At 36.1% G+C, this 14,310-nt stretch overlaps 1 protein-coding gene and 1 non-coding gene across 13 annotated transcripts in view; one reads left to right on the top strand and one right to left on the bottom strand.

The window, feature by feature from the left end:
- ANKHD1 (ankyrin repeat and KH domain containing 1) overlaps window positions 1-14,310 on the bottom strand; it is a 124,112-nt gene that overhangs the window by 17,873 nt on the left and 91,929 nt on the right. For all 12 annotated transcript variants that reach the window (XM_060093454.1, XM_060093445.1, XM_060093448.1 and 9 more), the window contains 10 exons: window positions 14,086-14,231; window positions 13,440-13,582; window positions 12,786-12,999; window positions 10,877-11,052; window positions 10,496-10,658; window positions 8,278-8,373; window positions 7,700-7,816; window positions 2,826-3,000; window positions 1,566-2,022; window positions 635-781 (listed from right to left, as the gene is read on the bottom strand). In XM_060093454.1, the coding sequence (XP_059949437.1) occupies window positions 635-781; window positions 1,566-2,022; window positions 2,826-3,000; window positions 7,700-7,816; window positions 8,278-8,373; window positions 10,496-10,658; window positions 10,877-11,052; window positions 12,786-12,999; window positions 13,440-13,582; window positions 14,086-14,231 (1,834 nt within the window). The remainder of the gene's footprint in view (window positions 1-634; window positions 782-1,565; window positions 2,023-2,825; window positions 3,001-7,699; window positions 7,817-8,277; window positions 8,374-10,495; window positions 10,659-10,876; window positions 11,053-12,785; window positions 13,000-13,439; window positions 13,583-14,085; window positions 14,232-14,310) is intronic.
- LOC132487250 (U6 spliceosomal RNA) lies at window positions 3,693-3,802 on the top strand. Its single transcript, XR_009531548.1, has one exon. It is a non-coding gene; the product is annotated as a U6 spliceosomal RNA (small nuclear RNA).

Here is a 14,310-nt window from a genome sequence, read left to right as displayed (position 1 = left end):
GAAACATTTAAAAGCAATGGCTCCTCTCTGCTTTTATTCATTTCCCCCATCATGGTTTAAGTATAAAGCAGTGTGAATGAAGGGAGTTGTCAAAGTTAGCTACAGGGGCGTTGGTATTTGTCTTTATTTTTTTTTTTTGAGGGAGAAGGTAGTTTTAATTTTATGGGCTCTTCCCCCTCCCCTTTTATGGTGATCTAATTGCATTGGTTAAAAGCAGATACAGATTCTCTAGCGAAGTCTAACTTTATTTAAATGCTGTAGATGGACAAACTTGTCTGAATCAAAATGGGACCATTAAACAAACATCATAGCCTTCACAAATAGCATTGTGACTTTGCTGTCAATTGAATCTTCCCCTTAAGAAGCCTGTGACTTTTTGTATGGTTTGTCTGTAAACTGTATGTCTTATGTTTTAATAAAATATTTTTTGTTATTCTAAAGCCAACATTTCTTGTATCATATAAAATATGCATACAAAATTTACATACTGTTTCTAATTTTGCTTTAGCCTACTCTGGATATAGTATGGCACTGCAATTGAATATAATAACCACATTCAAATTATTCATTAATTAACTGGATAACCATCTCACAAGAGGAGAAAAGTTAAAAAGACGAGACTAATACTACTTACCTTCGAACAACTTCTTTCCACCCTTCCTCTCTTTTTTGCCCCCTTTTAGGGCTAGTCAGATTCAGCTTTATGTTTGAAGAGCTTAATGGCAACGACACTGACTTGTAGGTTGTTGATAAGGAATTAGGATTCACTTCACCTTCAAGTCTGAAAAGAGAAATATCAAGGCCAATAAATGATAAATTTTAAGATAGAAACTCAAGAGATTTGCTGAAGTATCTGAATTAAAACTCGGCACACTAGGGCTTCCCTGGTGGCGCAGTGGTTAAGAATCCGCCTGCCAATGCAGGGACACGGGTTCGAGCCCTGGGCCGGGAAGATCCCACATGCCGCAGAGCAACTAAGCCCGTGCACCACAACTACTGAGGCTGCGCTCTAGAGCCCGCGAGCCACAAGTACTGAGCCCACATGTCTAGAGCCTGTGCCCTGAAGCCCGTGCACCGCAACGAAGAGTAGCCCCTGCTCGCCACAACTAGAGAAAGCCCGCGTGCAGCAAGCAAGACCCAACGCAGCCAAAATTAAATAAATAAATTTATATAAAAAACCCAAAAACCTTGTTAAAAAAAATTTGGCACATAAAATTATTAACAATTCAGAAAAATAGAAATAGGGTAAAGAGTCCATTATTTATTTTAGTATTAAAATGGATTCAGAAGCCAAAAGGACTATATATAATCAATAAAAATGACATAGTTAAAATCAAGGAATGCTAATATTTTCAGCTTCAAAGTTTAATGTCAAAAGTTCTAACAATCTCATTGCATAACTAGCACATGATAAGGAGGACACTGGTGAATTTCAGTTTTAAATGCTGAAGACAGGTAATGTGGTAGACTTCAATTGTTCAACACAACATATGTTACTTCAAGTTCTTGTGCCAGGCATGAAAAAGGAAAGGTAGGTGCAGAGTTAACAAGTCAGAAAATTTTACCGTGTCTGAGTTTTGGAAGCAGCAGTACTTGTCTTTTCCTCTTGGGAATGGAGTAGCAGTGAGGGGTATCTCCTATCACTAGAGGAATTCACATCCATAGTGAAATTTAACTCTTGGCTTTTACCACCACTACTACTCTCACTGTTGCAATCTGTGCTGTCCAAGTTATCTGAATCACTATTCCCACCTGCACCGCCACCTCTGGGTTCTCCATTTATTTTATTCTTATCTGCCTTTTGCTGTGCTAAGGATATGTGTTGTTCTGGTAATATTAAATGTGCAGTGGGAGGGGTCTCTTTTGTTTTGTTCTTCTTATTTTTCCGATTGGTGCTGGGAGTTGTCACAACATTGGCCCTTTTTTTCCCAAACACATTTGTGAATGTTGCAGATGTTGCAGAGATTCCGATTGTGGTGGTGGTGGTAGCACTAGGAGGTTCTATGGGAACTTCTTGCTCCACTGAAATTATGAAAAAGGATAAAAATCACACTGAGAGCCACAGATCTCAAAACAAATTGTGACAGAATATACCTAATAATTCATAATAATTCAGACCCTTAGGTCATATTTTCCTTTTACTAGTATTCACTAGTAAATAAAGAAATCTTTACTGTTGTGAGAATAAATATACTATATCATATTTTGATATCTAACTTGGTATAAAACATTAACATTCTTAAGATCTGAAATGCTAGTCTCATAAACTAACCAAAAATCACAATATAGTTTGAATTTAAGAAAATTTTCAAATAGCATTTTAGAATTAGAAGTCAAATAGAGCAAAATTATTTGCCTACTACAACCACTGCCAGACTGTACAATAAACAACTCTTTGAGAGTAATGGACCCCAACCCTATATAGCTTCAAGACTGAACCTTAGTTAAAAATTTATTGAGGAACTGGACCTCTTCCCAGTTTCCAACTGGGGAAGGAGAGGGTAGAGAAGAACCTGAAGAAAAGCTGGCAAACCTCTTACTGTATCACTTTTAGGACATACATAATGTTTTTACAGGGGAACTTAAATTACAACTGAATGTCTTCAAATTATGTGCTTGCCTTCCCCCTTCTGTTTCTCTGTGTCACTTTACAATGTAAAATATTTAGAAGTATTTACTATGGAAGTCAACTGTCTATTTCAGATTAAAGTAACTGAATATTTAACTAGAATTAGCTTTGAGAGTTTTGAGAGCAAAAAGCACTCAAAATGATGTTGATAAACACAGAAGAATTTTATAAATAATTCAGATGGTTCATTTCTCACCATCTTCATCATTCTCCTCTTCATCTTCATCCTCTGGTAGTTCTGAATTCTCCTTAGGTTTGTTTTCCTCATCTTCTTCCTGCTTCCTTTTCTGTTCCTCTTTTTTCTTTTTTCTCTTTTCTTTTCTTTTCTCTCTTTTAGCTGCAAGAGCCTGCTTTCTGCTCTCCTCTCTTGACTGCAAATAAAGTAGGTATCTCATTTTATCAATAAGGCAGTAATTTAAAATAAATAATGAAATGATATTTTTGTTTATGATACATGGGGTTTCCCATAGATGTCAGTCTTAACACACATTTATAAAAGCAACAGAAGAAGAAATAGGTAAGCTGGACATAATCAAAATTAAAAGTTTTTGTGCTTCAAAGGGACCATCAATAAAGTGAAAAGACAACCCATAAAATGGTGAAAAATTTTTGCTAATCTGGTAAGGGCCTTGTATCAAGAATTTATAAAGAACTCGTTAACTCAGTAATGAAAAGACAAATAACTCAATTAAAAAATGGGCAAAGGATCTGAATAGATGTTTCTCCAAACAACATATACAAATGGCTAATAAACACATGAAGAGATAGATGCTCAATATCACAAGCCATCAGGGAAAAGCAAATCATATCACAATGAGATACCCACTTCACTGTCACTAGGATGGCTATAATCAAAAAGACAGATAAAAACAAATCATGGTGAGGATGTGAAGAAATCGAAGCCTTCATATACTGCTGGTAGGATCATAAAATGGTGCCACTACCTTGGAAAACAATCTAGAAGTTTCTCAAATGGTTAAACACAGAACTGCCATATGATCTAGCAATTCCATTCCTAGATATATACCCAATGAAAACATATTCATACAAAAACTTGTACACCATGCTTACTTCAGCACCATATATACTAAAAAAATTGAAATAACACAGAGAAGATTAGCAGGGCTCCTGCACAAGGATGAAACACAAATTCATGAAGTGTTCCAAGTTAAAATAAAACAAACAAAAAACGGGTATACTATGAAATGGAAACAACCTAAGTGTCCATCAACTAATAAATGGGTAAACAAAATGTGGTATATCTATATAATGGGATATTATGCAGCAGTAAAAAAAAAATAATGAAGTACTGATACATGCTACAACATGGATGAACCGTGAAAACATTATGAATTGCAAGAAGCCAGTCACAGAGGACCAAATACTGTCTGATTCCATTTATATGAAATGTCCAGAATAGGCAAATCCATAGATTTATGTGGCATTTGTTTGACTAAAATGCAGCTATTGCTGGAAAGGGTGTGGAGAAAAGGGAACCCTCTTGTACTGTTGGTGGAAATGTAAATTGATACAGCCACTACAGAGAACAGTATGGAGGTTCCTTAAAAAACTAAAAATAGAACTACCATACAACCCAGCAATCTCACTACGGGGCATATACCCTGAGAAAACCGTAATTCAAGAAGGGTCATGTACCACAATGTTCATTGCAGCTCTATTTACAATAGCCAGGACATGGAAGCAACCTAAGTGTCCCCTGACAGATGAATGGATAAAGAAGATGTGGCACATATATACAATGGAATATTACTCAGTCATAAAAAGAAACAAAATTGAGTTACTTGTAGTGAGGTGGATGGACCTAAAGACTGTAATACGGAGTGAAGGAAGTCAGAAAGAGAAAAACAAATACCATATGCTAACACATATATATGGAATCTAAAAAAAAAAAAAAAAGGTTCTGAAGAACCTAGGGGCAGGACAGGAATAAAGACTCAGACGTAGAGAATGGACATGAGGACGGGGGAGGGGGAAGGGTAAACCAGGACAAAGTGAGAGAGTGGCACGGACATATATACACTACCAAATGTAAAATAGATAGCTAGTGGGAAGCAGCCACATAGCACAGGGAGATCAGCTCGGTGCTTTGTGTCCACCTAGACGGGTGGGATAGGGAGGGTGGGAGGGAGAAGCAAGAGGGAGGAGATATGGGGATATATGTCTGTATCACTTTGTTATACAGCAGAAACTAACACACCACTGTAAAGCAATTATACTCCAATAAAGATGTTAAAAAAAATAAAACACAGCTATTATACTTTTATAAGGTATTAACAAATTTCACTATGAAAATATCCACAGGAGGCCAGTATAGAAATTATTTTTGCCTTACTTTATAGTTTTGCTTTGGTTAGTACTAGAAAATATATTTTTTTAGACAGGGGAACATGGTAATGGTCACTTCACATCATAATGAAAATTCAAAACAAACAGAAAACACATCAAATTACTCATATTTGTATGGAAATTATCTAAAAAAGGCTCACCATAAGAATCTGTCAATGAAGTCCAGTTGTCCTGGTAATTAAGTAAAGCATTTTCCTCAAAACTATAATTTACCATTCTGAGTCATAAGTTACTCTTTAACATTTTTATTTATCTAATCAGGCACTGGCAAACTATGGCCTGAATGTTAAGACTTTTACATTTTAAATGGTTGAAAAAATAAAAAGAAGAATATTTGGTGACATGTGAAAATATTATGAAATTAAAATTTTGATGTCCATAAATAAAGTTCTATTGGAACACATTTATTTAGGCACTGTCTATGGGTGCTTTCGTGCTACAACAGTAGAGTCAAGGAGTTATGACAGAGATTGTATGGGCCTACAAAGCCTAAAGTATTTACTCTTCAGCATTTTATAGAAAAAGTCTGTTGGGAATTCCCTGGTGGTCCAGTGGTTAGGACTCTGCACTCTCACTGCCAAGGGCCTGGGTTCAGTCCCTGGTTGGGGAACTAAGATCCCACAACCACGAGGCGAAACCAAAAAAATTAAAATTAAAAAAATAAAGAATAAAAAAATAAAAAGTTGGGTTTCCCTGGTGGCGCAGTGGTTGAGAGTCTGCCTGCCGATGCAGGGGACACGGGTTTGTGTCCCGGTCCAGGAAGATCCCACATGCCGCAAAGCGGCTGGGCCCGTGAGCCATGGCCGCTGAGCCTGTGCGTCCGGAGCCTGTGCTCCGCAACGGGAGAGGCCACAACAGTGAGAGGCCCCCGTACCGCAAAAAAAAATAAAAATAAAAAAATAAAAAGTCTGTCAACCCCCTATGTAAATGAGAAAGGGGCTGAGCATTAAGAGAAAAAATAATTGTTAACTGAATATGCAGTTTCATCCCTCGGTTGGCATAAGAGCAAAACGGCTGTTTAAGGAATTGCTGACCATATCCCTGGGTAGTTACACAAAAATAAAAATTATAGAACACAGGAGGGACCTTAGTAGTCATCAAACTTCAAACTTCATTTTAAAATTAATATTAGTTTCCCCCTTCTGATTTTAACTGTAATCAAGTTTATCATGGAGGTATTAAAATTTATTTAATTTCCTAATGATAAAACTTTAAGGTTTATACTCTTCCCCCTGTTATAAGCAATTTAACAGTGAATGTCCTTTTGTATATTCACATCTTTGAGCATTTGTCAAAGTATTTACCTTAGGCTAAATTTCTAGAGGAGGAGTGACTGGAGTAAAAGTATGCACCCTTTTTAATTTAATGCATTTGTCAAATCATCTCCATTAATAGTTATACTAATTTATACCATACATCAAAAATCATACTAGAATGCTGATTTCCCCATACCCTAGCCATCAATATCTATTATCAAACCTTTAAATTTTAAGTTTTCCTAATCTGGTAAAAGAAATTTAAATCACTCTTTCACTGTGCATTTCTTTGTTTATTCATGAAGTTGAGCGTTCTCCATCTATTTATTGAACATTTATATTTCTTCTGTGAATTGCCCATTTGTGTGATCATTTTTCATTCTGGGCAAGTTATCTTTTTCTCATTGTTTTTTTTTTTATGTGACCATTTTTAAAGTCTTTATTGAATTTGTACAATATTGTTTCTGTTTCATATTTTGGTTTTTTGGCCACGAGGCATGTGGGATTAGAGGCAAAGTCTTAACCTCTGGACCACCAGGGAAATCCCCTTCTCATTGATTTGTAAGCAATTTTTTCTTCTGTTTTTAACTTACAAGTTTTGGTTTTTTTTTAATAAACTAAAAATTCATGTCAAAATTTTAGCATCTCTCAAAATGATCTTTTTCCTTCCTTTTATCATCAACAAAATATCTTAATATTAAGGTATCTCCTGCATTCCTATAATAACTCTACTTGATTATGCTATTTATTCTTTTAACATAACTTCTGGGTTCATAACAACACCCTCCTTTTCCAGGTAAGCACACTGAGCCTCAGAAAAGCAACTTTTTTTTTTTTAACTTTTTCCATTATACTACCACACATCCTAGGAAACTCAGACACTTACTCTTTAATTAAGGATCTAATAAACCACTTATAGCCCGGATCTTATAATAAACAAAAGATTTCCAATGTTTAAAAAAATTTCTTCCCAGACTAATATTAAAACCACTTAGGCAGTAATGTCATTTGGAAAATTGTGATCTGCTCAGAAACTAATTCCTCACTTACATGGTTAAAAATATTTTTTATGTATATGTCAGAATCAAAAAATTGATGGTAGTTTGATAACCTATTAATCATTTTTTTTTTTTTTTTTTTTGCTGTACGCGGGCCTCTCACTGCTGTGGCCTCTCCCGTTGCAGAGCACAGGCTCCGGACACACAGGCTCCGCGGCCATGGCTCGCGGGCCCAGCCGCTCCGCGGCATGTGGGATCTTCCAGGATCGGGGCACGAACCCGTGTCCCCTGCATCGGCAGGCGGACTCTCAACCACTGCGCCACCGGGGAAGCCCTATTAATCATTTTTTAAAAAGAGATTTTGTTAAGATTATGGTCATATCAGTGGCAAATTTATTCTGCTAGATTTTCAACCATTTCTAATAAGGAAAATTATTTTTCCCACTCACCTTTTCCAGATCAAGTTCCTTTAAAAGAATACTTGCATTCTTATTTGCTTCTGCAGCCTGCTGGTCTTTAGCCTTCACAATTGTCTCAACACACTGGTGACATTTTTTCAACAGTTCCTATAGTGGAAAATGGAATTATATAAATATAGGAACACATAAACAGGCCAATAAAACTTGAGTTGATAAGTATACCAAAGTTCAGGGCTTAAAGCCTCAAATTACTGAATATTCACTAAACCAAATTAAGCTATCCTTTGAGTCTAGTCTTTGATTGAAAAATCAAAATAAGGTACCATTTTCTAAAAAGTTTGTGTTCTTAGAAAATTTTCTAATCAGGCTAATAGTCTAGTAATAAACTTTAGCTGCAGTCACTGTAATTATGGTCCATAATAGGAAGGAAATCTCAAAATAATTTATAAAAAATATACCCATTCTTCATTTGCAAATGGGGAAACTAAAGCATAGAAAAATCAGATGATCAGTCTCATAGAGGATGAAAAGAACGGGCTGCTAACATATACTCTGGCATATAATTCAACAAAGAACAAAAATGTGCTTCAACAGCATATTAAACCTACCTTATCTGTGATTGTTGCTATGTATCTCATGCATTCTATATCAGAAGGGAACTGATTGACCTCTTTCACCAAATACTGAACAACTTTTACATGACCCTGTAAGAAGTATAACAAAAAATACACAAAAGAATACTTTGAAAATTGGCCCATATGCTTAAAAACTTAAGGGTAAAAGGTACAGTAACACTTGAGAGTTTACTAAACTTAAAATTGAAATTATGAAAATAAAAACAGTGTTGAGTTTATAAACAGAAAACGATAAGTACAACATGCTGGGAAATATATGGTGGACCAAACGACATTTCTCCTGAATTTAATCTTCCCACGTCCCATTGAAAATAGACAAACTTAAAAAAATATATATCTCCTAGAATAAATCAATTAGTAAAATAAAAATTGGTGATGTGAAATGAATCTCAAAATAAAAGGGAAATTAGTCCGAAAACAAAGCAGATGCTCTAGATTTCAAAGCATTATTTTGGCTCTATCTTACAAAACTAAACGAGGTAGGTTGTCATATTTATCTTGAGTTCTATGACTTGAATCTAGGCAAAACACTTTCTAAATGCCATTATCAGGGGCTGGATGATCTGTAATCAATTATAAGTACATCTATTTTAACATAACCAAACTTGCATTGTTTACCCTCCTACTAAAGTTCGTTTAATCTTCAAGAATTAGTCTGGGGCTTCCCTGGTGGCGCAGTGGTTGAGAGTCCGCCTGCCGATGCAGGGGACAGGGGTTCGTGCCCCGGTCCGGGAAGATTGCACATGCCGTGGAGCGGCTGGGCCCGTGAGCCATGGCCGCTGATCCTGCGCATCTGGAGCCTGTGCTCCACAACGGGAGAGGCCACAACAGTGAGAAGCCCGTGTAACGCAAAAAAAAAGAATTAGTCTGATGGGGGGACTTCCCTGGCAGTCCAGTGGTTAAGACTCCACACTTCCACTGCAAGGGGCACGGGTTCAATCCCTGGTTGGGGAATTAAGATCTCACACGCTGCATGGTGCAGCAAAAAAAAAAAAAAAAAAAAAAAAGAATTAGTCTGATGGTGACAAAAATCAGAAAAGTGGCTGCCTCTGGGGCAGGGAATTAACTGAGAATGGGCATGATGAAACTTCCTAGGATTACGGAAGTATTTTATATCTTTATGGAGTGTGGGTTACATAGGTGTATGAATTTATCAAAATTCATGTACCTTAGATTTGTGTTTTTACTATATATAAATTATACCTCAATTAAAAGGAAAGAAAAAATTGAAAAAAAAGGGAAATATTTAAGATTTTTTTAAAGACTCATAACTTACACTGCTCTCATTCAATAGCTATTTACTGACCATCTAGTATGTGTCAGGCACTGAGCTGAACAACTAGGTATAAACACTGGTGAAGAAGACAGTCATGAATCTTAGCCTTCATAGATCTTGTAGTCTAACTGGGGAAATGGGCATTAAAAAAGTAATACATGTTTGAATGTGTAATTACAAAATGAGATAAGGAAAATAACAGTGAACTATAAAAGAGAACAAGAGAAACTTTTCAGATTGGGAGTTAGAAAAGGACTTTCTGAGAAGTGATATTTAAGGATGAGTAGATATTAAAGGATGAAGAGAAGTGAGCCAGGTGAAGAGTAAGGGAAAGAACATTTCAGGAAAAGAAAACCAGTGAGCAAAGGCCCTCAGGAATTTAAAAATTTAGTGCATTCTAGGCCAGTGGCTGAAGTATAGTGACCAAAGGGGAAGGGGAGTAGAAATGATTGGTCTGAGGCTGGCATGAGCCATATCATGCAGGGCTTTGTAAGCCACATTAAGTAGTTTACATTTAATCACAATTGCAATGGGAAAGCTTTGTAAAATAGAGCAGATAAGTAAGGCTTAATATATACAGGAGGTATAATAAATTTTTATGAGAGTCCACTTGTTTTTGTTCTTTAGGTAGAGAAAACATTCATCTACATATAATATCTGTCCTTAAATCTCACGTTTTATGTACAAAAACATAACAAAACTAGTCAAGACACCAAGTGATTTAACAACCAAGTTGTTTATAGAGAACTACCATATAGCTCTTAGATTTGGCCACAAACAAAGTGGAAAGACAGCAAAGGTTTGTATATAGAAACAGAGTCAATTCCTCAAGACTAATTTATCTTTCTCACGATTTCAACTTAAAATTTAGTAGTTTTAAACAAATTCTATCCTTTTTCCCCCACATCAAGTTACCTTGCGAAATGCTGACATAAGAGGTGTGATTTTCCGGTTATCTGCTGCATCCACATCAGCACCTGCTTGCACTAGCAATTGCACTACATCAAAATGACCACCATTGGATGCCAACCAAAGTGGTGTGTTTCCCTTCTTGTTACGAACATCAATATGGGCTCCCCTATAAAAATCAAATAATGTTAATATAGTTTATTTCCTATGAGAAGAGGCTGACTTTTTCTATTTTTCTCTAATTTGTCTTTCATCTTTTATAAAATATCATACAAATAATCTGTTCTTTAAAATGTCAATAAAGGAAAACAATTTTATTAACTGTAAAGGCTCTGAAAAGTGAAAGGGATCATAGAAATTCTATAAATAAATATAAAATTTACCAACCTATTAATCAGGAGCTCACAAAATTTGTAGTGACCTTTGTCCGCTGCTATTGTTAAAGCAGTATCTCTTGAGGAAGGCACAGGGGGGGCATTGACATCTGCTCCTTTATCTAGGAGAACTCTTCCAACCTCTGCATATCCTCCAGAAGCAGCTTCCATCAAGGGGGTAAGACCAGTCTGTTTAAACCAAAAAATTATGTGAGTAAATTATATTAATTTCTTTAAGGGACTGAAACATTGACTTATAAGTGTATTCTATTTCTGATTTTCTCTCACAGGAGAGCTAAGCAACATTCACTCTTAAGCTTTACTAAACAGCAAGTGAAAATTGTTAGGTTCAGTTAGACATGCTAGAATGATTTCTCTTATACTAAAAAATAAAAAAAAATATGCTAAAAAAATAAACAATTTCATGCTAAAAAAATAATTTCATAACATCTCTACTGTTATAAATTTACATGAGACAATAACTTCTCTGCACAACAAGCAGAAATATTAAAACAAATAAAAAGAAAATTAAATATGGCACAGTGTTCAATGGGAAAACTTTGTTCAGAATATACTCTACCTTGTTTAGAATATACTCTATCTGAAAAGGCAGTTTGCTAAATAACCCAGGATAAATTCCTTAAATGCTACTCAAACTTGGGTAAAATAGATTAAAATATCATTTTATAAATTGTATGCATGTGTCTTTGCTCATTAGTCTCCAACATTTATTTCACCAGAAGACCTTTCCTACTGGTATCATTACCAAAATAATATGGCTTTCTTTAGGACTTCTACTAGATAAATGGGTCACACTGAATACTTGTAATACAAAAAGTAATCTGTCGTGGTCAGATTAGATTTTAGTTGTCTTAATTGTATAATCTATGCAGCAATTTATTTTTAATAGTCATTCATTCATTCATTCATTCATTTATTTATGGCTGCACTGGGTCTTTTTTATTTTTTGGTTTTTTTAAACAAATTTATTTATTTATTTTTGGCTGTGTTGGGTCTTCGTTGCTGCACACGGGCTTTCTCTAGTTGTGGCCAGCGGGGGCTACTCTTTGTTGCGATGTGCAGGCTTCTCATCACGGTGGCTTCTCTTGTTGCGGAGCACGGACTCTAGGCGCGTGGGCTTCAGTAGTTGTGGCACACAGGCTCAGTAGTTGTGGCTTGTGGGCTCTAGAGCACAGGCTCAGTAGTGTGGCACACATGTGGGATCTTCCCAGACCAGGGATTGAACCCGTGTTCCCTGCATTGGCAGGTGGATTCTTAACCACTGTGTCACCAGGGAAGTCCCTGCATTGGGTCTTTGTTACTGCACAGGCTTTCTCTAGTTGTGGCGAGTGGGGGATACTCTTTGTTGTGGTGTACGGGCTTCTCATTGTGGTGGCTTCTCTTGTTCCGGAGCACGGGCTCTAGGCACGTGGGCTTAAGTAGTTGTGGCACACGGCCTCGGTAGTTGTGGTGCGTGGGCTCAGTAGTTGTGGTGCACAGGCTTAGTTGCTCTGTGGCATGTGGGATCTTCCTGGACCAGGGATCCAACCCGTGTCCCCTGCATTAGCAGACAGATTCTTAACTACTGCGCCACCAGGGAAGTCCCTGCAGCAATTTTTTTGATTTGGGGTTTTTACCAATGGTAAGCACATGCCTCATTAAAGGAGTTCTTTAAGCCACTCAAGGCTGAAGCTGGAAAAAAGTACTGATTCTATTTTTCTTCACTGTCTTTAATAAAATTCATGAATGGTGATAGTGTGCCACTGACCAATGGTCAGTGACACATTGTATAGCACTATTCTCCAGTCCTGCATTGGGGTATCAGTTTTAACTTATGACAATTTAAAATAGTACATTCAATTTAAGTTGCTCTTTCTATTAAAAATATATCTGAAGTAGAGAACAAGTTATAAAATGCTTACCTTTGCCCTATGTTCAACATTGGCTTTTCGGTCCAGAAGCAAACTCACTACTTCTGCTCGTCCTTGGAAACAGGCCAAGGTGAGAGCTGTGTTCCGATTGGTCTCTATTTGGGCATTAATGTCTGAACCCATATCAAGCAGCAGTTTCACTGCAGGAACATGTCCATTCATTGCAGCCAACATCAGGGGAGAAATACCTAGTTTACTCCCAGTCCTAAGTGGGGGAAATGTGCTTAGAAAATTAAAATAATATGTTGCCTATTGTTTTCTTAAAAAGCATAGAGAACATAAAAAATAAAAAAGCTTCAGTAAGAAGAAAGGTTTCTAACGCCAATGAATAGATTTTATTTGTTAAGACTAATAATTAGAAGTAGGAAAATCTCACAATTTAAAACATAATCCCTATTCAGAGGCCATAAATTTCCAACTATATATAACAGTGTTTTCTGAAATGAAACCCCTTTAAAAACAGCAATGTTAGCTGAAGTAAGCTTTGATTACTTATAAGTACATTATAGGAATAACTGTTGGCCTTGCAACTTTAGTACTATCTTAATTAAAAATGGTATCTGTCCAAATATTTAGGGGAAAACACTTAATTCCAAGGTAATAATTTACTAATCATGAGTAATAAAATAAACAGGTGATAGATACCTTGAATTAATTTCTGCCCCAGCATTAAGCAGAATCTTAATGATATTAACATATCCTCCAGATGCAGCTAGACTCAGTGGTGTATAATCAGACACATTCCTATGTTCTTTATTTGCACCCCGAGCCAGCAGCAAGTCTACTACCTACAAAGTAAAATATGAACAGAGAAATCTAGTTTACACCAAGGGTCCATCTTATAATGAAGGAAGCACAAAGAAATGGGACCTACAACTTCCTTGTCTAAATACCTAACATTTTAATTAAACCCTAAATATTCAAATATCAGCACTACAGAAATGAATTCAATTTCATACCAAGGAATTCAGAGCTATGAAATTCCAATCATACTGAAATAACAAGTTGTTACTGTTTCTATTCCTCAATTATTGAGTGATAAATTTGCATTTCATGTGTTAGGACCGTGCTCTATTGAATCCCAATAAACGTAAGGATGATGAGAATTTTTATTTTGCCTGAAAGGCAAGAAACAGATTCTTTAAAACGGCATTTACTATTCTCATTAAATTTAATATATAGAACATGTCAAAACACATGCAAGTTTTATTCATGTAGCTAAATTACTAAGCATATGCATATTTAAAATACAAGTAAAATGTTTACAAAATGAAAATTAACATTAACATACTTCCTGACGTCCACCAGAACATGCCAATGAAAGCGGAGTATCCTTAGTTCGTTCAGATTGTGCTTCTATGTCTCCACCTTTATCCAAAAGGATTTCAACAACTCCAACATGTCCTGCTGTTGCTGCCAGGATCAGTGGTGTGAAACCTAAATCAGAAAATAAAAATCTCAGTCAAATTTGTGTTTTTTAACATATTAAGGCACTGTTTCTAATTCTCTGTTATTT

This window comes from Mesoplodon densirostris, chromosome 3 (assembly GCF_025265405.1).
Source record: "Mesoplodon densirostris isolate mMesDen1 chromosome 3, mMesDen1 primary haplotype, whole genome shotgun sequence".
NCBI classification, from domain to species: Eukaryota; Metazoa; Chordata; class Mammalia; order Artiodactyla; family Ziphiidae; genus Mesoplodon; species Mesoplodon densirostris.
Note: the sequence above shows the minus strand (reverse complement) of the source record. Positions and strands in the feature narration are given on the sequence as shown.